This window comes from Rhamphochromis sp. 'chilingali', assembly GCF_963969265.1.
Source record: "Rhamphochromis sp. 'chilingali' genome assembly, chromosome: 7".
Lineage (NCBI taxonomy): Eukaryota > Metazoa > Chordata > Actinopteri > Cichliformes > Cichlidae > Rhamphochromis > Rhamphochromis sp. 'chilingali'.
The window spans coordinates 1967511-1991872 of NC_137934.1; the positions used below are offsets into that span (position 1 = coordinate 1967511).

The 24362-nt window shown below is 44.0% G+C and overlaps 1 protein-coding gene across 8 annotated transcripts in view; it reads left to right on the forward strand.

Annotated features, from left to right (window-relative positions):
• Positions 1 to 652: 652 nt before the first annotated feature.
• Positions 653 to 24362, forward strand: part of rfx2 (regulatory factor X, 2 (influences HLA class II expression)) — a 29434-nt gene continuing 5724 nt past the window's right edge. The window contains exons 1-13 of one of the 8 annotated variants that reach the window (XM_080887657.1): positions 653 to 812; positions 10404 to 10512; positions 11463 to 11552; positions 13599 to 13681; positions 14752 to 15022; positions 16100 to 16174; positions 16958 to 17139; positions 17318 to 17437; positions 19100 to 19221; positions 19796 to 19914; positions 22844 to 22956; positions 23153 to 23304; positions 23558 to 23655. In XM_080887657.1, coding sequence (XP_080743783.1) covers positions 10405 to 10512; positions 11463 to 11552; positions 13599 to 13681; positions 14752 to 15022; positions 16100 to 16174; positions 16958 to 17139; positions 17318 to 17437; positions 19100 to 19221; positions 19796 to 19914; positions 22844 to 22956; positions 23153 to 23304; positions 23558 to 23655 — 1533 coding nt within the window. In that variant the 5' untranslated portion in view covers positions 653 to 812; position 10404. Of the gene's footprint in view, positions 813 to 9948; positions 10109 to 10403; positions 10513 to 11462; positions 11553 to 13598; positions 13682 to 14751; positions 15023 to 16099; positions 16175 to 16957; positions 17140 to 17317; positions 17438 to 19099; positions 19222 to 19795; positions 19915 to 22843; positions 22957 to 23152; positions 23305 to 23557; positions 23656 to 24362 lie in introns of those variants that run through there. The other 7 variants (XM_080887651.1, XM_080887650.1, XM_080887656.1 and 4 more) reach the window with 7 other exon arrangements.

Consider the following 24362-nt stretch of genomic DNA (forward strand, 5'->3'; position numbering starts at 1 on the left):
GGCCAATCCAGCTATGGTCGTGCCATCAGTTAACCCGTCCCCAGGGTTGCTGACCCCTGTTGTAAACCTGCCATTTCACTCTTTCTTCTATTCTTCTGTTACGAATCACCCCTGACACTCATCTCCACCCACTCCACCCAGCCTGTATTCTCTGTCCGTTGTTTTTGGATGGTTGACCCCAGGTATTTCATTTCATCCACCTTCACTCTACTCCAGCGTCACCATTACAACAGCCCTGAATGAGCTGAAACACAGTCAGTGTAACAGTGTGGAAAGGTTCCCACTTCGTAACACTTCTGTTTGATCCTGTTATTTTCAGAAACTCTTTTTTAAAATTACAAATCTTATAAAAGGTTAAAAAGTATAGCAAAAAAATAGTTTGGGAATATAAGCAGAAAATTAAATTAATTACATTTTGAAGCATTTAATGTATTTTTATTTCATTTTTGTAATTAATTTATTGACTCCTTTTTCACCCTTATTTTATACCACGGCATCTTCGGTCTTCCATACTTGTCCACCTCCTGAGCCAAGACCACCTCCCAGTGGTTCAATATGAATTTACAGCTTTATTTAACTGGGCGGAACACGTCTCTTTGGCCCCTCCCTTGGATAGTGAGGGCCCTGACGTAGGCTTTTGAGGGTAGCAACAGTTGCCTCGAGACCCCGTCGCGCTATAGTGACTGTAGCCGTGGAGACAGTTACTTACCAACGGGCGCAACACTCAGCAACAGCGGCTGCAGCATCTGGAAGTCACCGAGCGAGAGGGAGAGAGTGGAAAGAGAGAGGGCACAACTTTTCTCAAGGCAAAGGTGACTATACGTTTGTAGAATTTAGAAACTAAATGAATCCTAAGTTCGAGGTCGAACGTGTTAGCAGGGGTCTGGATTATTTACAACACAACTTTCCCTTCTTTTGTGGTATCCGCCCCAAGTTGAGAACGGTTTTCCACTCTTCATTTGACTGACATTTACCAGTTGCAGGCGACAGCCTTTAGCCCGGGATCCGTTCCTTTTATCCTACTTAATTTGTTTTACACTCTGCCTTTAACATTATACTCCGTGTCATCGTTACTTCAACTCCAAATCGATTCAGCATCACTTTACACTTGTTGCTACGTTGTACCGTGTGCTGCGAGGTTTGAACGCACTTCCAGCTCAGTATCAGCGGGATGGATGGTGAAGCTACCGCTCAAAGCTACAGCTAATGCTAATTTGGACGACCAGCAGCCATGAGTGCAAGTTCTCTCGTTAGTTCGTGTGGCGTTGTTGACGGCGGCTGTGTGTTGTTCGCCACAGCACGGGCAAACTTCGTCGTTCCCAGAATCGGATTCAAGCAGGTGGAAAGGCTAGCTAGCTAGCCTTTAGCACGAGCGGCAGTTATGTTATGTTGCTCTAACCGTAACCAACGTCCGCTGCGTGCATCTTCTCACCGTGACAACTTTTATTTCTTCCGGGAGCTTGGCAGCTCTTTCGTAGCACTTTTCACTCGCAAGTTTTCTCTTAAAAGCAATGAAAAATATCGAACATTTAACCACTGATCAACTTCTGCCGGCGGGGTTACTACACCAAATTCTGACGCTTCCCCTGGTTTTTCCCACTACTAAATCACGTCATGAATCAAACTCTGTGACCTCTGATACCAAAATATAACTTCAGTAGAAAAAGTTGTGATGTTTGAGAAATGGCTTGAATAAGGGGGTATATTACAGCTAGGTGGTGCTATGATGGTTCTTTTATGTAGCTGTCTTGGATGAGAAACTAAGCGTTGAATTTGCTGTTTTCTGCGTGCTTTTAAAGCAGTGCATGCGATATACCGCTATGCATTTTATAATGACTAGATTTATGTAGTCGACCTATTCCCCACTCTTAAATTTGGAGTACACCCCCCCCCCCCCCCCCCCGTTTTGACAATGCCTTATTTACTGATCAGATTCAGAAGCAAATTGTGTGCTAATGGCCAAGGTGTTCCTAGTGCCACTGCCTCTTTGTTCAAGCAGAAGGTCTCACTAGGGTTGCTGTTTGATCCCTCTGCAGAGCCGAAGGTGCATATCAATCTGTGCTGTAGCATTTAAAGGAAACAAAGGAAGCAAGAGATTTTCAGTAGTTTTAGACTGTGTCTGTAACTGGTTTTCCAGGTCTTTGCACACCAAAGACGTCCCCCCGCTTTTGGGATTGTGTTTCTTCCTGTCCCACGAGGTACATTAATTCTAACGAACTGTCTTTTCCGAGACAGTTGTCAGGTGCTCGGTCATTTGTAGTGTTTGCTATTGAAGCATCAGGAAGCATCTTTGCACCATGAAAATTTCACTAATTGATGCCCTCTTTGCAATGATCCATAAACTTGGCAACACACACACAAAATCCTTGGATGAAGAATTCATTTTGGAAAGTTGAGCTGAATGATTGAGTGACTAACCAATATCTTGTTTCTTTAGGTCAAAAAGAGGTATGTTAAAATATAATGTTCATGAACCACGTGTGCATGAACTTGTTTCGGACTGTGTGTCAGAGAGGGAAGCTTATGTTTGATTGGTCAGACAACTTCCCACAACTACAATGAAAATAAATAAATGACTGCGCTGAAACCGTGCGTGTCCCCCCCAATTGAGCATGACACTGTTATGTTTACATGGCAACTTGATATACAAATACACCCAAGTCGTGGAAAGAAAGGGGTTGGAGCATGCCAGGGGAGGGGGGTGAAGTGTTATTCTTTTAAAAGTCAGTGTTTTTAATCGGGTTATTTTCATCCCCCTCTTTGTGGTAGGAGTGCATAGCTTCAGCCTACAGAGGCAGGTCAGCAAAGAGAATTAAAGTGGAGAGCAGCTGGGGGTTAGAGAGCTATTTGGGAATTGTTTACTGCACAGCTTGTAAAGTGTGGAAATTATTAATTAGCATGTTGCTTTAATTTCTGATGTAGTTTACTTTGCCATCTGTCTTTATCCTGAATTTCAGTGACCACACTTGGCTTTATTGACATTGCCTTCACCCTGAGATCGCTAACCGTAAGTGTTACATTGGGGTGTGATTTAGAGATATTAATGTTTCTTTTTTAGGCTTTCCTTCGTCTCTCATAGCCTTAATTTAAGCCATGTCCGGACTTGCGTGTATGATTTATTTATTTTTTTGCAGTGTCCACTGTTGCCTGTGTGCCATTTTGAGTGTTTGTAGTACAGTTCAGCTATCAATAGGACAGCTGCAGTGGTCTCTTGAGCAGGGGGGTGACCTGACACAGCTTTAAGTCACATGTTCTTTCTCTCCCTGTGTATGTGGTGTGTGCGTGTGCTTGCTCATGCTGTATTTAGCCCATCTTAATGAGGCCCCAATGCTGCCCCAGGGAGGAGTTCTCAATCCAATAGCTAGCTTCAGATACAGACACTGACCCGACCACTACTGTGAGTTTTGCTGGTGCTGTTTACAGTTGATCGTATTCCTGCAGACTTACATTTACCTCCCAGTGTGATAAGTGAACTGTTTGGCTTTCGAAACCTATCACTGTCTGATTTTTTTCCCCCCTGTTTTTAACACCACTTTTAATGGCTTGTCCCATAACTGCAGTCAAAAGCATGTCAGGATATCACAGAGCGAAGCAGAAGAACTAAGAAACAAATGCCTCGCGGGGCTTGTTAAGTGGAAATTAATAGTGCCATTTGTACACATGAAATGTTTTAATTTCATAAGCGCCATAATTCATTTATTTGTTAAGGGCTTTTCATTTTAACTGATGTGCTGCCATTACTGTTTTATAAGATTTGTTGATAGGAAAATTGTTTTAAGTATCCTCTTGACTTGCATCAAGTCTTCCAGCTGTAAAGATGTTGGAAATCAGTGGAGACTTGTGCTGCTAGGATACGAAGAAACAAATCCCACACTGAAAAATGCTGCCACTGATTGGCCCTCGTGTGGTGACAACAAGTTGAAACTCGTTGTGAAATGAAATGTTTTTCTGTGTGTGTGTGTGTGTGTGTGTGTGTGTCATCAGCGGCATTCTTAGCATTCCACCTGTTTGTATCGTAGCTACAACACTGGTAATTAAATTTCCTGCCGCAAACAGCAGACAAGGCAGTCACATTTGCATTACAAAGACTGCCCCCCCCCCTTCCTTTGAGTCAGAATAGTAGCAGACACACACCCCCCCCCCCCCCCCCCCCCCCCCCCCCATTCACTCCCCACTTTTCCTGTTTTTTTTTTTTTGGTTTTTTTTTGGGTTTTTTTTGGTTTTTTTAGTGCTAATTTGTTAAGGGATATTTATTTGAATAAAAGAGAACATGTTCTGTTAGTGCAAACCTGCTACAAAGTAACAACCAGAACCAAGACTAACGGTAGTCTTTTTGATTGAGAGGCCTTCAAACAGTATTTTTAGGCAGAAATGCTTTTTAGAAGCATTTACATGATAAGATTTAATGGGCAACGATTGCAGAGCATTCATTGGTGGAAGCATTCTTGATTCTGTTAAGTGGTAGATGTTTTTTTACAGTGAGATCTCATTATTTATCTTAGAAGACCCTTTTCTACTCTTTATCTTAAATGGAGAGCAAATGTTAGTCTTGGATTTTTCAGTGCTGGTGGTATCGTGTTTTCTGACAGAAGAGCGCTGCAGATTGTAAGGTAGGGCAGCAGGCCTAGCAGTGTGTTAGTTTGACTGTTTGTTCTGTGTTTACCATACAATTTAAGTAAGTTGTCCAGTGTTGATGGACAAGCAGTTTAAATTAATTTACATTGAAATCATTTAATTATATTGGTATGTGGCAACTGTACCGTTACAAAACTGATTATTATCTGTAACCAGTAGTCTGGCACAAACTGTTGCATGCAAAGTACACCTGTCTACATATGCTGTATGTATAGTACTTATACCAAAGAGCTGACAAATGAAAGGAAAAACCCTTAGCGTGAGGGGCTTCGGTGGCTTTATTTTGTTGTTGTGTGTGGAAGTAACCCGGCACAGGTTGGTTTCACTCCACCTCTGAGTCACTGTGAGTCAATACAAAGCTGTTCTGAGTGATCACCTTTATCCTGTGATGAAACATTTTTGTCCTGTGGGGGAGTGTTCTCCACCAGGATAACAATGACCCTATTCGTAGGACACTAAGAGTCACTGAATGGTGAGTATAGAAAATATAGTGAATGAAATGACCACCTCAATCTGCCGATCTCTGCCCAGATTAAACCTGGGGCATTCTGGAGCCGTTTGGAAGACTGGCGAGACAGGTCACGACCTGGAGAATCGAGGGCCAAAGTGCACTGAAATTGTTCTTGTTTGTTTGCCATGTGTTAGTCATGTGTAGATGTGTAGAAGGCAAAGGATGCGTTAAACACTTAAATCTGTGTTTTGATGGCAAGCACTCAGCCTGGTGTAGTATTCACTACATAAACAACAGACACTTGGATCTGTCTCAGATTTAAAGCATTAACTGATGACTCATTATTTCGTATCAAGTAGTGCCCCGCGTACATACAGTACGATGATTCTTGGTGTCAGATCTCTATGGCGCAAACGCTTGCCAAGAAGGTAGACTGCTCAAGTGAAACATGAGGCTTATCTCAGGTTCATCGGTCAAGATTGAGAAAGCTTGCTGCCAGCACCTGAGGTAATCTTCAGAGAATGTGCTTCCCTGAAGGAAAAAAAGGAAGTGCACGGGTTTGAAACACACCTGTTATAACAGAATACCTAAAACCAGATTTGTGTATTTTAGTGTAGCTACAGAGAAGGTGAAAATCCACGACCAACTTAAGCATTAGGATATGTCACCTTTTTCCAGTTCCTCCTTAAAAAACCAGAACTGAAAACATGAATCGATTTTTGTAGTGTATCTATAGATTTTTAATATTGCATCTCAATGACAAAATGGCATTATAATAAAAAAAGCTTCTAAAATACAGCTGTAGCTTCTCATGTTTTCTATAATTTGACAAAATGAAAGCATTTTGCAGGCCTGACAGGAGGATGTGATTTAAGTCTTGCTGTTACATGAGTGAAACTGGTATTATTGAAGATTCTACTCTGTAGTCATTAGCCTCCTTTGCTCTTAAGCAGCCAGGTGACTCGAGTAAACTTCCCTTCTTTGTGTTATCGGTGTGGCAGCCTTGAAACACATTAGCTAAATTCTCTCGAAGGAAAGAGGCGCCCACACACGAGAGGGTACTCTGATTACATTTCCCAGTTGTGACTGTCTCGCTCCGCTTCCCTGTCTTGTGTTGCTTTCTTTCAGTTGAACTTTTGTTGAAAATGTGCCATTTTCAGATCCTCAGCCTTAATCTTCAGATGTTAAATGGCAAGGATAAAAGGCTCGGGCGGGGGCATGGAAATCTGGAAAGGGTTAGAAGAGGTATGGCGTCGGGGAGGAAGTTGTGAGTGTAATGCATAGGCGAACACACACAGTCTCCATGGCAACAGTTTGATCTTTCTCTCTGTGGCTGTCATGCCTGCAGCACACATGGTGACGGAGTGGACAGGTTGCACTGATGACCAGAGGCGGGGAGGTGCGAGCTAGGGAGGGGAGGAGTGTGCTTGCATCAGAGATAGTGGCCGGTGCCTCCTTTTTTCTTTTCCTTCCCTCTCTCACTCGGTCTCTCGTTCTCTTTCGCCCACCCGCCCCCTCCCAGCTCTCCCTAAACTCTGCCATCTGCAGACCCCAAGAGCTGCTTTGATTGGATTAGCCATGAATTAATGAGACAGGCTTGAAGAACAGCCTCTGTTGTGGAAATCTCTTATCATATCTTAATTCGCTCTTTGTGCGAGCGCGTGTGCCTGTGTGATCTTATAAGTTCTTTTAATGAAATCAAAGAAAAGCTCAATGCTTTCTTTTTCAAAGCCACAGATTGTAATGAATTTGCTTGAAATGATGTCGCTGACTAAATGAGTCCCCAAATTGGGGGAGTGTATGTTAAAAGCCCTGAGAGAGACCTGTTGCTCATTCTGGAGAGATGTAGAGAGGTAATGCAGGGTTGTACAAATATCCTCCGTTTCAAACACAACAAGTGTTACTTATGCTGTATTTTCTCTTCCACCGAGTTGGAAAAAGTTTTGCTCGGTTCAAGCTGTTTACTGTCATCTGCCTGGACAAAGACTGAGCGTGGTTTGGATGTGTTGTTTTTGGGTGGCATGAGTGTAAAGCTAACCCTGACGAATGGACTCCTGTCTCCTCGACGGCCTAAACATGCCCTCCTCCTTTTGACCACCGAGTGTTTTCAGAAAACAGCACTTTGTCATGTCGCAGTCAACCTAATCCTAACCAGCATAAAGTCTGTACATTTTTCTATGACTGCAGCACAGAAATAACTCTGCCTCCATGTCCCCTGCCGTCTGAAATTAATAGCATACACACTATTTATTGTTGTAAGTTTCTACTTAGCGTGAGATAGAAGGATCAGGTGGGGGATGGCATTGTTTGGTTTGGGAAGTATTCTGTTGGTTGCGTAGCAACAGGCTCCTGGAAACGGGAGTGGACGGTGTTGCCACTAGCAACCGTTGTTGCTCTGCAAACAATGTGGGCCAGTGCAAACATGAGCCAAGACTGCGGGCTCCTGCTTTTAATTGAACATCTGTATGTGTTTTTCTCTGATTGAGCCCTGTGTAAGTTAGATCTGTCACTGACAGATGTTTACATTTTGTTGGCAATATAGGCCTGATTATTAATGACAGTTTGGGAGGCCTCCAGGGTTCCTAACATGTGACTTTTGTTATTTCTGTATAGCTTTTAAAACTCTGGTATCTCCTGAAAGCAGGGATTCTTTGTGTAATGTTGTAAAGTGCTTATCTGGGCTTTGCTTGAAATAAACCAGGCTTGCAGACCTGACATGAAAACAGACTTTTTGTGTGAAGTTGTCTCTGAGTAGGAGGCATAAAGATCTGACCGTAGCCCATCATAAGTAGTGGGTTTGCAGCAGCGAGCTGGCCCTCCTGCTGGGCTCTACCTTTGTGCCTTTCAGAGCTGCTGGTGGGGATTTTGTGTGGCTTTTAACCTTCTTCGAACGCTAAACAGACTCCTCTGAGCCACAGACTTTCTCCTTTCCCACCAACTCAGTGATTTTTTTCTTTTCTTTTTAATTTTTAAAAAAAATATTTGAGCGCAGTTTACCTTATCTAATTTAAGTCAGCACCTTCATAGACAAAAACACGCAGGTCAATGATCCTTTTCTTGTTTTGCTCACCACCTTGCTGTGCCGTCCACTCATTAATGGCATAAAGAAGCTCCTGAGGTTTGTCTTGCTTCCCGTTGGTGCTCTTTAATAATAGATTCTTGTCATTTGTTCACATTTGGTCCTTTTACATGTTTCAAATATTTTAAAGGACAATGTCTCTGTCTGAGTCAGAAGCATGCCCCCAAAAGAAAGACTCATACAACACTTAGGATTAGGTTGGTGTTTCAGTTGTGATTGACACACATCAGGAATTTCAACATAGGCCTCCTACGCTTAGTCTGTTAGTCATGTAAGCAGAACACTGTCTTTGCCTCTGGCACACATGGAAGTTGTCACTAGTGGCACACCCATATCTGTTATCATAAAGGTATTCTATCCCCCAAACTCTACATGTTGCCAAGTTACATTCGGTGTCCAAAACCTGAGAAGTAACAGTTAAAAAGTCTATTTTTGTTTATGATGGATTTTTGTGTTTGTTTTCTGGGGTTTTTGTGTGTTATTAATAAGTGTTGCATCTTAAACAAAGTTATGTTTCCTTCATGGTTTTTAAAAGTGCATTAAAATAGCTTACAGAGTGAAAGAACCGTAAGCTCTAAATGCTGTAATTAACATTTGATCAAGTACTTATGAGGGACAGTGCCAGGCGTTGTGCGATACAGTCCTTAGCTGGTCTGCTGGAGATTTACTGTTTCTAGTTATCATTTTGTAGTGAAGCATTTATCCTTATGGTCTGTGTTTTTAATGTCACGGCTTTGCGTGGTGGAGATTGTGTATCTGTGATATTCATGTTTTTTTTTTAGTTAAATGTATTTGTTCCTCGTTGCCATCAACAGTGTCACTGATCCAGGTTTTTGCTCTCGCGTTGCTAGTTTTTCCAAATGTTTTTTTTCTTTGGCACGTCCACAGAAAAGTTCAAGTTTGGTTTTGAAGTTTGTGTTTAATCTCTAAGGCACACTTACAACCCCTTAGTTACTAGTCGAAGTCTTTTGACTTACCTGAAAGTTAAGCGTTGAGAAAGCCAAGACACGTGTGTGGCTGCACTAATGACTCAGTGTGCAGATTACTGCAGACAGAGTGGTTTTTGTCAGGTCTCTTCAAGTGAATTAAAATAACGTTGTTGCGCACGCTGTGTGTTATGACTAATCGCAGCATGTCTAGAGCAGGTTGTGTCTTGCGGCCCTTGGCTATAACACTCTATCTGAACACTACCTACTTGTTCCCCTACTGACTTTTCCTGCTACCCCACATTTTCTGCCTTTTAAATTAAAGCCTGCTCTTCAGTTCAGCCCCCCCGTATCTCCCTCTCCTTTATTCAAATCATCCTCCCCCTACTCTCTTTGTGGTTGTACTCGAAAGTTCCTGTGCAGAAGCTTTATAAGGGGGCTAAAATAGAGGAGTGAACATGAAGGCGTGGGGGTGGGAGTCAGGGTGAGTTTGTGGGGAGGGAGCTGAGGGGGGGCACAGATTCCTCACCATAGCAACCGACAAACGTTTACAAAGCATTGAGGAATTTCCTCATATCAGCTGGATTATTGGAGCCCTCAGAGATCAGCTCTTGCTTGAAACAAACACTGGATATCATCAGGACCCTGGCAGGGGCTCGAACCCCACTGCTATTTTCATCTTTTCCCCCCATCATTTTTCTCTTTTGGGGCTTTTTTTTTTACCCCCCCCCCCCCCCCCCCCCCCCTCCCATTCTTCTCTTGTCCCTGCCTTGTTGCTCCCGCTCTTGCTCTGTCCTTTTTTTTTTTTTTTTTTTTTTTTTTTTTTTTTTAAAGAGAGCCTTTGTGTCACTCCATTTTTAGCTCCCCTTTGCTATGCTGTGCACATTGTCACCCAGTCGAAAGCAGAGTAGTGGCAATGGGTTTGGTCCCCACGAAGCACTTCAGTCCTGTTGGTAACTTCAACTCCTCTACTGTAATTTTTCCTCCTGGGTCTCCTCTGTCAGCAGGACGATGTGTGTCAGTAATACTGTTGGCCTATTGATCTTGTCTTTGATTAAAACTAAAGGTGGGCAGCCTCTAGGGTTCTGAGTGCTGTAGTGACTCAGCTTGATTTGGTAAAGCTAGAAACCCCCCCCCCCCGGGTGGCTCCACAAGAGTAGGGATGGGATGTAAGAGTGTTTATTTACTAAGGTGCTCATATTATATTCTTTCAAAGTTCTTTTTTTAAATTTTACCTGGAAGGGTATTTCTTCAGTCTGGTAGAAAATGACTTCTGGTGATGTCTTTTCTGATTCTCCTTAATGCTTCCCAGCATGCAGAACTCCGAGGGAGGGTCAGAAACCACGACCAGCGTGGCAGCGCTGCGGACGTCATCATCAGCCCAGGCTCCGGTGGTACAGCCTGTCCCAGCCTCTCAGCAGGTAGGATAATATATCTACCCTGCTGCTACTGTGATGATAGGACAAAGTCTGTCATGACTTAACTGTTCCGTGCCATCTCTTTCCAAATGTTAAGTATAAGGGAGAAGTTATTTTGGAAACCAGGCCAAGCCAGGAGCTAACGTTACATGGAATGCCAATGGAAATATAGCATAGAAGATCCCTTTTATAACTTCTGATTGGGTGTGCAGCGCCGAGAGCTGCAGCAGGCAGACCTGTCTGCTCGCGCACACGGTTACACTGCCCATGAAAAATCACACACTCGGACAAATAACTTGCTCTAACTGGTGCACAGAAAGGAGGAGTTTAGTGCTCTAAATGCTATTTTAACTTAAGTGCTTTAAGCTCATTTCATCAGGAATTGTATGACAAAAATCTGATGAGGACTGGCACGGTTTGTCTCTTGACTGAGACTACAGCGACGTCCTGCTTTGCCCACGTATTATTTCTAAAAGCCCACCCTAACACAGCAGGTTAAACCCTGCCCTGTCCAGCAGCACCGGCAATAAATAAGAATGTATTTTTAAATTGTGGTTCCAATTTGTAACTTGTCAGCAAATAAAGCCGCTACCGTCCACTCTGCCAACAGATGCCTCTCATATCAATTTACATTATTAGCTTCTGCCATGAGTTCTCTCTGTCTTGCCAGACCAGTACATCAAATTTGCTAATGTTTCGAGGCTGCAGATAAATGAGAATTATCAGCGCAAGCGCAAATGACAGTCGAAATTTCTGTCGTGTTGTTTTTATGTCTGTCTATTGCTATCGTTGCTACTTTATATTCAAAACCTGTATTAAAAAGAGATGTAAACCTGACATTTATAGATGAAGATGTTTGTTATTGTGTTGACTGTTGCATGTTTAGAATAATGCGTTTGTATGAATTTTAAATGCCCATCTATGTAATTCAGTTATGTCTCGTATTCACACAGAGAGTGCTGGTTCAAGCCACAGGCTCAGCTCAGAAGGGAGGACAAGTACAGCAGCTTTCAGTACCCAGGGCTCAACAGGTCCCTCAGCAGGTACACAGTACTGTACTTACTTGTACTGTGCTCTGACATTATGTACACCGCTTGACTTGACGGCTGAAGACCTGTGGAGTCTTACAATAAAGTAGGAAGAAGATTACATTTTAAATGACTCGCACATCCAGAATACCAGACTGGTAACGCGACCGTGTCCCCTGTTTGACCACGGCTTAGTTTTGTCGTTTACAAATACTAGTTATTCGTCAGGTCCTGTTCAGGTGACAGTTTATGTTTATAATAATGAAATTTAGTCCGAAGAGCTTCAGCTTTGGTCTTCAGTTAACAAACTAGGAAGTACACAACCAAATTGGTAACAGATCCACCTTTGTGTATTTAAACGCTCTCTAGCATGGCAGCCCGTTTTTTTGTTTTTAAGCACATTTCTCCTCTTGCTGTGCTCCTCATGGGTGTGTGAAAGTTTCTTTCTCTGGCTGAGCCTGGTCCACTGGCTGTATACATGAATAACATGTGTATACCTATAAAATGTCTCTTGGCGGCTTTTAAAATGAAAATGTTATTTTAAACTGTTATTTGTCCTGCTGGATAAAAGAACAAGTTTTGAATGTGTGTGTGTGGTGATGACAGTGTTTTTCTTGGCTTTTCTGTTGCCTATGTATGCTTACATTGTGCTTACGTGTAGCTCTGGATCCTAGACTATAATGTGATTTGTCCATTGGTCATCTGATCGCAAATAGGACTCTTCATCTTTATCATTCAGTGCATCATTCATTAGCACTCAAAACCTCAGGGTCACTTAGAAATGTTCTCATTCTTGGAAGAAAAGTTTCTTAATTTACGTGACTTTAAAATTAGAAGCATTGTAAATGGGATGTAATCAGTAATTAGTTTTTTGTTTTAAACTATGTCTGTCTAATTTTCTGCAGCTGTGTCTCCTGTGTTCCACTGTACAGAGTGAGCTCTAATGCAAAAACCTTATTAATCTTTAGATTAGAATTTCAAATTTGTTTGAGTTGAGATGAAAATCTTTGTGCTGGCTTTCGAGAAAGTGAAGTAGGAGGCTGTAGTGGACATCTGGCCAAGAAGACAAGTATCAGAGTCTCTAGTTAAAGAAATGGGCAAACTGCAGGTCCTCGACTGACAGCTTCATTAAACGAAACCCACAAAACAGCCTTCTCACTGTCAACAGAGGGAAGGCGACATTTAGAGCAGAGTCAGAGAGGAAAAGCAATATATGAAAGGACAAGATTAAGATGGGCATAAGAACATGCCGGACAGAAAATTGGAAAAATGCTTGATGTGCTTGGCCCAAAGATTTTCTACATCTGTGAGATGTAGAATAAACGAAAAGATGATGGAGCGCGGCTTACCATCTGTCAAGAGTGGTGGAGTGCTTTGGTAGAGGTAAAGTGGGAGATTTGCACAAGATAAACAAAGACTTGAAGGAGGAACGCTATCATTCCATTTTGCAACATCGTGGCTCACTCTGTGCGAAACCACATGTGCGATATGTCTTCATTGGTTCGAGCTGAAATCCGCTCGTACTGTTTCACCGAATGCAAAGTGTATGTTTTAATCTACTCTGTCTGTATGCCTGCAACAGCTGTCAGCGGCACGGTGCTTTTTGTGAATATGTCTTGAATGCCTTGAGGGAATTTCCACAAATTTGGCACAAGTCTTTACTCCACGAAGAACTGATTTGATTTTAGCAGTCAGGTATCAATGTCACTGTGATTTAATTTTCTTCCATTCTTGCAAAAGCGATAGGATCACCTTTAGTTTCTGGCACAGACGTTCACTTAAACTCAAGGATGGAACTGATTAAAAATTGGTAGTCAAAGGTCATTTAATGCTCTTCAGTTCATGCAGTTTACTATGTGTGTGGACAGACATGGATGTAAGTTGTGTTGATGCATTCTCCCATGGGTTTGTGGGAGACTGCATCAATGAGAGAATTATGCCGTTATCTTATTTTTTCCTGTTGCCCACTTGATTGCAGCTGGTTCTGATAAATAAATAAGAAATCTTCTCAGGCCTGTTTCCACTGATCGCTGCTTTCATTGTACTGTGATCTCCATGTAGGTGCAGCAGGTGCAGCATGTCTACCCGTCACAGGTCCAGTATGTTGGAGACAGTGGAGATGCGGTTTATACCAATGGAACAATGTGAGTCGTGCTGCATTTTTTTTCAAATGGGGAATAAAAAAATTTTTTTTTTAAAAATGCAGACAAAGATTTATTGTGAAACTGAAACACATTTACTACAATGACTCTGTCAGTGAAAGAACCCGGAGGACTGCTTTCTAAATCACACAGACACAGCGCTGCACGTATTTGGCTCCATCTCAAACGTGGAGTCATCTTGGATTATGGGGGGGGCTGGATAAAAGGAATAAGACAAATAATTCAATTCAATTTTATTTATATAGCGCCAAATCACAACATAAGTCATCTCAAGGCGCTTCATAGATACAGAGAAAAAAACCCAACAATCATATGACCCCCTATGAGCAGCACTTTGGCGACAGTGGGAAGGAAAAACTCCCTTTTAACAGGAAGAAACCTCCAGCTCAACCAGGCTCAGGGAGGGGCGGGGCCATCTGCTGCGACCGGTTGGGGTGAGAGAAGGAAGACAGGATAAAGACATGCTGTGGAAGAGAGACAGAGGTTAATAACAGATATGATTCAATGCAGAGAGGTCTATTAATACATAGTGAGTGAGAAAGGTGACTGGAAAGGAAAAACTCAATGCATCATGGGAATCCCCCGGCAGCCTACGTCTATTGCAGCATAACTAAGGGAGGATTCAGGGTCACCTGGTCCAGCCCTAACTATATGCTTTAGCAAAAAGGAAAGTTTGAAGCCTAATCTTGAAAGTAGAGATAGTGTCTGTCTCCTGAATCCAAACTGGAAGCTGGTTCCACAGAAGAGGGGCCTGAAAAATACAAATAATTGTCCAGACTACTTTATAACAAATATCTCTCAGATCAAAGTGCCATTAAAGGTAACTGATGCCTAAACGACTTTTATCCCACACTTTGATATTTAATGACTCTAGCAAAGCGAAATATTTGCACGACCTCGGTAATTTTTGCCGATGTCAACACAATTATGTAGTATATTAACAATACTGTTGTTGTTGTTGTTGTTGTTTCCCCGTGCGTTTGCATAAAGATTCCTCTTTGCAGGCAGAGCTGAAAATCAAATGTTCTTTAATTTCTGTGGCCTCTCTGCAGCCGAACAGCCTACTCCTACAACCCCGAGGCACAGTTGTACGGGCAAAGCAGTGGCGGGCCCTACTTTGACTCTCAGGCCGGTGGAGGTCATGTTACCACGGTGGTCTCCTCTGCCAGCGGCGGCGTGCCCACTCATGGCATGGTAGGCATCACCATGGACGTGGGCAGCAGCCACATCATCTCCAGCGGCAGCACCTACCTGATCCACGGCGGAAATATGGAGGGAAGCCGCAACCACATATCGCACTCGTCGCGTTCCTCCTCGGCTATGGTGAGCAACAGCCATCCCGCTGTGCTGTCATTCTGGTGCACGTTTACCAACTCGAACAGGATTAATAACAAAGCAAAAATGAATACTTAATGACTGAAAGAGTCTGGGGGGGGTCTAAATAATAGTTTTGGTAGGTTTCATCACTACCTGAGATAGACTGTGTCCTAACTCACCACCCAGTTTCCCAGGAACCTGCAGCCTGAGTCGGGGCCTCCTAGCTCTGTAGTAACGCACAGAGTGGTGCAGGCCAGTGAGCCCGCAGAACCGGGACATTGGCTTAAATAATTCAGCACTGCCTTGTTTCAGAGGTTTTCACAGGCACTTGAGCGCCCTACGAAACAAAGCAACCCTTGGGGCTCATTACCATTTGGCCAAGAGCCCTCGGGAGCCTTCTTAAGGCTTGGACCGCTGCCTGTTTCTTTTTCCTTTTATTCTGTCTCCAGTTTGGCTGCACTACCAAGTCTTTTTTGACTTGATTTTTCTTCTACAGCTCAACAGAATGTCCCTGGTTTTGTCGTTCACTTTGCCCGCCAGTTGGACTCCATTATTTTTCGTTGTCTAGTGAGAGACTAATATGTCAGCGTATTTTTCTACACTGACGGTTTTGCTTAAGTCGTAGTCACAGCTTACTCTGTCTGCCATTTAGCTCTTCAAATATTTTTCAGCTACATCGTTTGATAAACTGCGGGGTGGTAGGCATTGTTGACCTGTTGCTGAAAACCTTAAGCTGACCTGCGACCCCTGTTTGTGGTTCCTATTTGCATACATTAGAGTGTCTGACTGCAAACCTTCACTGAGCAGCTTAACCCTATGAGTCCCTTGATTTGCATGCTTTTGTCAGCCAGTAATAGATTTGGCTACAACACTGACTGATTTTAATAGAAATGCAGAGATCTGGCTGCTCGCTAACAGTCTTATTACCTTTATCTTTTTGTGTGTGTGTTTGTTTTTTTTCTTCATATACCCCTGCTTATTTCTGTTCCCTTTTTCTGTCTCTCAATCTCTTCTTGCCTCCTCCCCCTTCTGTGTCCACTTCTTTCTTTTTTTCTCTTTTTTGCATGCTTCTTCTTTCTTTAGCTTGAAATGGCGATTGAAAACCTCCAAAAGTCTGAAGGAATTGCAAGTCACAAAAGCAGCCTGCTCAACAGCCATGTAAGTCAACCAGGAACTTTCTTTGAAAAGGACGTGAGGGGGAAAAAAAGGAAAGAAAGCCGTGGCTGAATCTGTGGGCTGTGTGCTCTTCGTGTGCTGAGATGAACGCACTGCTACTTAATCTGCTTCTGCACTGTCTCAATGACACGCACACTTAATGTTCTTTATCTGAACTTGCATTTGCTATCACTCTTTCCTCAGTTATGTATCTTGTACATGTGCATTAATGCTCTGCGTCTGCATGTACTTAAGTCGACTGATGTTTCCAAATATTTCTGTTATTTTCACTTCTAAGTACAGCGAGACACACACTCAGATTTTATTACAGTGCAGCTTTCGTCCTGCCCGTCAGGTGTAATAAGGCTTAAGAATGAGATTCACATAATATCTCTGGGTAGGTTTTTATCTGCATGAGGACATTTGTGGTGTAGATTCCTTCACTCTTAACATAATTTTTTTTTTTTTTTTGCTATATTGTTTGCATAAATTTACTTTGATGTATTTTATTGGATTGCATATTGCAAATCATAATTTTGCTGATTATTTCTTCAGTTTCAGCCATTCTCCTTAGTTACTGTTCGTCATGCTGTAGTCGCTTATGTTCTCTGAAGAATACAGTTAGACGGGGGGGGGGGGCTGCAGTGGTGTCTCTGGTATTTATATCACTAAACTAAAACAGGCTACCGTGTGCGTGTTGTCTGTTTTGTGACGTGTCTTCACCAGGTGACTATAGCGCTAATTTTTATTTTTATTTTTTGTGACTTGTCTTCTGTGTATTTTTAGCTGCAATGGCTTCTGGACAACTACGAGACAGCGGAGGGAGTTAGCCTGCCCCGGTCCTCCCTCTATAACCACTACTTGCGGCACTGTCAGGAGCAGAAACTGGACCCAGTTAACGCAGCCTCCTTCGGCAAACTCATCCGTTCAGTCTTTATGGGCCTGAGGACCCGCCGCCTCGGCACCAGGTAGGAAGAGGTTGTTGCAGATGCTGATGATGGTAATCACATGACCATTATAGATTTGATGATGCTTAATGCTTATAGGCACTGGTAACCTGCTGATGGACCGGGCTAATGATAGTGATTACACTGATGGCAAGGCTTCTCATGACTGGTTTCTGGCTTTTCTCACTCTATCCACCAGAGGCAACTCTAAGTATCATTACTACGGCATCCGGGTGAAGCCAGACTCGCCGCTCAACCGACTGCAGGAGGACACCCAGTACATGGCCATGAGGCAGCAGCCAGTCCACCAGAAACAGAGGTCAGGTTTTTCTCCCTGTCTGCCTGCTGTAGCGTCCTTTCTTTACATCTCTGTGGCTCTGTGATGACTTTTACTAGTTTCTGAATAAACCTTCACTGACATCAGTCCTGTGACAGTTGGCTATGTTCATTTCCCTTTTGCTTAACCAAAAACAAGAACAGCGCTGCTGCTAGTGTGTGCATAATGCACCGTGTGTCCTGGAAACCCATGAGCCTCTTTTAGTGAAACTCACTCAGGAATAAACTCTTTAATGCCGCACATAATAGATCACTGCACGTCTTGGTTATCTGACACACCCACTGAACTTAGAAAACATATTTCAAAAACAAAAATGTCGTTGCCGCTGTTATCAAGTGGTGGAAGGAACACTTCGAGGACCTCCTAAATGCTGCTGTCGTGTCTTGTGTAGAGGAAGCAGAGACTGGGGACGACGCACTGAGGCAGCTAAACAACTACAGGGCCACTGGGGTGGATGAGGGTCGCCCTGAGTTCCTGAAGGCTTTGGATGTTGTCGGGGTGTCTTGGTTGACACGCCTCTATAATGTTGTGTGAAGATCAGGATTGGCAGACCGGGGTGGTGGTTCCCATCTTTAACAAGGGGATAGGAGGGTGGTCTTCAGCATTAGGGGGATCACACTCCTCAGCCTTCCTGGGAAAGTCTATGCCAGGATGCTGGAAAGAAGAGTCCGTCCAGTAGCTGAACACCGACTACAGAAGGAACAATGTAGTTTTTGTCCTGGTCGCAGAACGCTGGACTAACTATTTTTACACTTGAGGGTGCGTGGGAGTTTAGTCTACATGTGCTTTGTGGACTTGGAGAATGCATTCGACCGTGTCCCTCGGAGTGTCCTGTGGGAGGTGCTTCGGGAGCATGGGTTGCCAGGCCTGTTGCTATGAGCCATTCGATCCTTATAAAACTGTTGCCAGAGCTTGGTCCGTATAGCCGGGAATACGTCGGACTCGTTTCCGGTGGGTGTTGGACTCTGCCTGGCCTGCCCTTTGTCACAGGCTGCAGGGTTGTGAAGGCTGTACCGGTCCGTCGTGGTGAAGAGAGAGCTGAGTGTAAAAGCGAAGCTCTCGATTTACGTCCCTACCCTCACCTGTGGTCACGAGCTGTGGGTAGTGACCAAAAGAACGAGATTGTGGATACAAGCGGCAGAAATGGGCTTTCTGTGAAGGGTGACTGGCCTCTCACTTACAGATAGGGTGACAAGTTTGGCCACCTGGGAGGAGCTCACACTAGTGCTGCTACTCCTCCACATTGAAAGGAGCCAGGTTGGCTCCAGGGATGGCTCATGGGTGCCTCCTGCGCGAAGTGTTCTGGGAGGAGGCCCCAGGGCAGACCCTGGAGAGATTATATCTCTCATCTGGCCTGGGAACGCCTTGGTGTTCCCCTTGACAAGCTGGTGGAGATGGCCAAGTAGAGGAAGGTCGGGGCTTCTCTGCATAGGCTGCTGCCCCCACAACCTGGCGCTGGATAAATGGAAGAGAATGGATGGATAGTTGCCGCTTAAATCAGAAATAAACCCGCATAAATCAGTCTCGGTTTTGTACCGAATGCGATGTGTGCGTGTGCTCCTCAGTGTCCGATTCTTTCATTGTGCTTCCCCAGACCTTCAAAAATCACTAATGTACACGTTCCACCCTCTTGTGTCTACACAGGTTCAAGCCTCTGCAGAAGGTGGACAGCATGTCTGACAGTCTGTGTGGGAGCTCGCAGCACTGCAGCAGCACTCCAGAGCAGTCTGTGGCTGCTCAGAGCCAACACCACCAGCAGTACATAGGTAAGCACAGGCGCTCCCACTGAAACTGCTTAAGGTGGTTTAACTCTTATCTTCTCTTTCCAGATACAGTCTTTAATGCTAGCACTAGCTATTTTTATTTCACTAGCTGGGTCCACGTCCTCATTTTAGGTTTGACAGTGTTTTAGTAGGTAAAGGTGATGCTTGGACATGAATTGAGCTGCGGTTTGGGGACTGGTGACAGTCTAGCAGATCCCCATGCACTAAATAGAAATTAAGTTAAAGAATTGAGAACAAGGAGGGAGGGAGGGTCACGTAAACGAGAATGAACAGCTTGCAGAACTGAGGGAACCTATATAGATGACAACCGGAAAGAGCGTGTTTGGAGGCGTGGTCCCGCTCCTGAAATTCCGATACATAATCTCCAATAACAATACGTCATAGCTTCGTCTTGGCTTTATTAGAACATAGATTTTAAACTTGGGTGATAAATGTCAGACACTGTGACGCAGACCATATGAGCTGCACGTATCCATAAAGCAGTTGATGTCATATGTGTCATTACTCCTTGTTGCTGTGTGAGTGAAATGAGTGACGCCTGTCTACATTTATGCAGATATGTCTCACAGCCTGCCTCCGTTTCCAACTCCTGACTTGGGCACCCAGCCTCTGCCTGAGCGCATCAACATGAATGATATTAAGAAGTTGCAGACGCTCTACAGAGACCACTGCGAGGTGGGTCACAGTGAAGCCGTATTCTTTTCTGGATTTGTCTTACACGTGAACCTTTGTTCTTCAGTTTTGTAGCATCCCATTCCCAGTTACAGTACACTCTGCCCTCGCCTCGCCGCTTCAATTTCTCACATAGTTAAATGTTAAACAAACAATGAAAACCTTGTTATATATAAATACTGTACTGTAACTGAAATGGAAAAAAAACATGACTTTTCATCTATTACTTCTTTATCAGTAGGAAAAACTGTAAAACTCGTGGAAATATAGTTAAAAGTGCAAAATTTGTCCTCCTTCACTTTTATCATAGCTGTCCAGCGGGCCAATTTTGGCCCCCGGGCTTTATGTTTGACACCTCTCCACCAGAGTGTTCTGCACTTTACTTTCAGTGGATTAAGTGCCATGTTTGTGACACCTTCAGAGATCTGTGAATATACATAACAGACAGCGATGATGAATTTTTAATAAGCAGATGCATTTTGACAGTGAAAAAAGGTGTGTGTGTGTGTGTGTGTGTGTGTGTGTGTGTGTGTGTGTGTGTGTGTGTGTGTGTGTGTGGGGGGGGGGGGGTCTTTCATCTGCAGAAACAATTAATGCGTCCTGTGTAGTTTTGGTTTTAATCGTGTTATTTTGGTCTTTTGCACATCAAACACATGAACAACACATTTGAGTGGAGCCTATTACTGCACTGTTATAAATTCCAGCTTTGATATTTATTACCTGCTAAACAGGATGAAGCTGAAACAATGGAAGCCTGCAGTTTAATTAGTGGCATTATAAGCTGTAATGACTCATTCTTATGTCACAAACTCTTACGCATCAGTCAGCAGTTGAGTGTGAGATATCATATCAGCGAGCAGTGAGTTTCCTGCTGTTCGTTTTGAGTCGATCCCACAAACCTCCTGCCTTCATAAATAGTGATCACCTCGTCAGACTGACACCCATGTCAGCCCTCTACTCCGAGGTCAGGCGTCGCCCGGCTGCGGTGACCTGGTGTTGCTTTCGAGAATAAGAATCAATTCGACACCACTGACATTTAAATATCATTTAACTGATGTGCAGAGAAAGAGGAGGAAGACAGAGAGGTGCGACGGGAACCTTACGGGGTGAAATTTAGCATCGCCCTCAGCAACCTGTATCGAACCACATTGCAGAAGAGCAGAAATAATTCTGGACATTAAAGCGTGGGTCTTTACAGACAGGCGAGCGGCTGTGATTAAAAGCAGCAAAGCTTTGGCTTTATCGTATTATCCCTGCCCTCCCCTTGTCCAGCCTCACCACGCTCCCTTTGTTCCAGCCGTCTTTTCATCTCCGTGCAGCTTTCAAGACATGCCAATTAACCTTTCAGTGCACTGGGTGGACATCTTGGTGTCTTTGTGGTGGCCTCCCCTTGGGCCTTTGTGCAGCCTTGTCGGCGGACAGGCACACGGGCTCCTGGCTTTGGCAGCCGGCACATTTCTGTCAGTCTCGCTGCCTCTGCGTCTTTAATGTTCAAGCACTCGACATTTTATCCTGTTTTGTTATTTAAAAAAAAAAAAAAGTGTGTGTGTGTGTGTGAGAACACTGACCTATTAACACATTAGCCAAGGGTTTTACTGATATCATTTAATGTTACAACACAAATAATGATTATTTTAGCTAAAAATAATATTTTACTCTAAAGTGTAAAGAGTCTCTTTTCAAGTGGGCTGTAAAGTATCCAGTGTGGGGCATGTATTTATTAATGTCATGGTAACAGCCAAATCCAGGCGTCAGCCAAGCCTTTGGATGAACGTTTGAGAATAAATGATTAGTTTTCAGTAAACCTTGCAGGGTAATAAATCACAGGATCTTTTTGTGCGAGTGCACAGAAACAAGCAGTTAAGATTCAGGAAGCTCCACCGGAGGCCTGCTTGTCTGTCTGAGCTCTGCACATGAACACGTTGTTTTTTTTGTTTTTTTTCTCCTACACTTTAAATGTTTTTTATATTTGTGTGTGTGTGTGTGTGTGTGTGTGTGTGTGTGTGTGTGTGTGTGTGTGTGTGTGTGTGTGTGTGTGTGTGTGGGGGGGGGGGCGGCACATAAAACTGGACGCGAAAAGCTCCTGTTTAAGAGGGGATGGGAAATTCTCCTTTTTGTTTTGGAGTTCTGTGTTTGACCTGTTGCTGGGGGCAACTGTAAACACGGTTGCCATGGCGATGGCTGGAGAGGAAGCAAAAACATATCATGTGATTTGAGCCTACGCTGCTGTGTAACAAGATCCAGCAGCAAGTGCGTGTCCTGCCAGATAGAGAAAGCAGAGAATTTCACAGTGCAAATCAAACTTTTCAGTTCAGCAGAGGCTCGGCGTGGACAGTTTCAGATTGTCAGGTTGACCTTTTGCTTCAGGTGGAGTCCAGACTCTCACCTCCTCTGACCTGATGAACGGCCCCAAAAAATCTGCGCAGCGCTGGATTCGAGGGGGCGGGGGGTTATGTGCTGACTCTAGTTATAGAAGCGGCAAATCATTTTAGGTTTGAACCCTGCCACTGCTTCCTTTGTGCTCGAGTGTTCACTTGTATGCAGCATGCTCTCCTTTCAAAGGGGTTTCTGAACAGGAAAAAGGAAGTCACATGGGTTAGCGCAGGTCACTAAAAGTAGGCAGATGGAAGCATAAATCTATGTGAAATAAAATGCAAAAAGCATAAAACGACCCGTCCAGATGAAGCCCGAGCGTGGCCTTTAAGATTCTGCTGGTGATTAATGTGCAGGGAGCTGTGTTTGAGCTGGCTCATTGTCTAACCAGGAGGACCTGCAGTGAGAGAGAGAGGCAGCCCGCCTGGCTGTAGAAACTTTGTTGTGTGTCTGGTTGCCATGGTTCAGCTCTGTGTGTTTTGTCCCCTTCTTCCTCCCTCTCTTTTTCCCTCCTCTGTTCCCTCCCCCTCAATTCCCTCCCCTGCTTCCCCTCCTGCAGGCTACTTTGGATGTGGTGATGAACCTCCAGTTCCACTACATTGAGAAACTCTGGCAGACGTTTTGGTATTCAACACCGCCACCTAGTGATGGAAGCACAACCCTTCCCAGCAGGTCAGAAAGAAAAAGGGGGAAAAAGGCTTCAGTGTTTGACGCCAGGGCATTAAATGACCCTGTGATGTCATGTCTGTGATTACTGCTTTTTCACTCGAATTACGAGCAACAGTTTTGTTTGTGAGGCGGACGTTATTTTTAAAAGTGTGTGTGTGCGTGTGCGCGTGTGCGTGTGTGTGTGTGTGCGTGTGTGTAGTGATGATGAACCGGAAGGTGTGATTCCCACAGAGAAGCTGGTGGCTCTGTGTAAATATGAGCCTGTCAGGCTGTGGATGAGGAGCTGCGATCACATCCTCTACCAGGCCCTGGTGGAGATCCTGATCCCCGACGTGCTGCGACCTGTTCCCAGTCAGTACTGCTGAGGATTTCATTCAAATGATTAAAAAAAAAAAAAATTAAACAAGTAAAGCAATATATTGAGAGTTAAGACTGATGAGTGACAACAGGATGAATTTAGGACCAGGGGCTCGCTGTGTTGACGTACATGCTGACACATTAGAGGCATTTCTTTGTTTTCAGCGTACGGCGTTTACACTCTCGCTGAAAGGCTTTCTGCAGAGTGGGGACAGTAATGATAATCCAGGCTGCTCTCTTTCTTCAGGCACTCTCACTCAGGCCATCCGTAACTTTGCCAAGAGTCTGGAGGGCTGGCTGACTAATGCCATGACCAGCTTTCCACAAGAGATCATCCGCACTAAGGTATCAGCAGAAGTCTTTTTCAGATTGTCTGCATGCATGCACATGATTTATGTGAGCTATAAAACCCAGCAACTCTCCAAGTAGGCTTTTAAAATCATATTTCCACAAATGTTCAGCTGTGAACTTTTCAAACTCTCGTGTGATCAGTGTTTCATTCAACACTACAGTGATCTGTTTTTTATGAATGCACCTGCCCACTACCTACAGAGGTTGGATACAGTCTACTATTGTGCTTTATGTGTTATTACTGGCTGTGAAAGTCATGTACATCACTGTTCTTTATACGCTGCTGCTAAATGTCCATCTGTGTATCACTGCATGGTGATATGACCTTAAAAGTTTACCCAAAAATTCTTTTCTGAAGATTTCTTCAGTGAATTATCAGAAAACTGTGGAATCTTGTTTATCCATCCATCCACTTATTGGACACTGGGTTGTGGGGGCAGCAGCCCTCCCTCTCCTCCACCTTATCTGGGGGTAACACAGAGGCTTTCCATATAATCTCTCCCGTGTTTTCTGGGTCTACCCCGAGGCCCGAGGTATCACGTGGCGGAAACAGCTGCCCGAGCTGCCCATTAAGCATCCTCGTCAGATGCCCAAACCACCTCAGCTGTCTCCGTGTGATGTAGGTGACCAAGATGGCGAATGCAGCTACAGCCAGATTGGCGTCTCAGAATAGGCTGTGTGATTAATTCTAAGTCGAATAT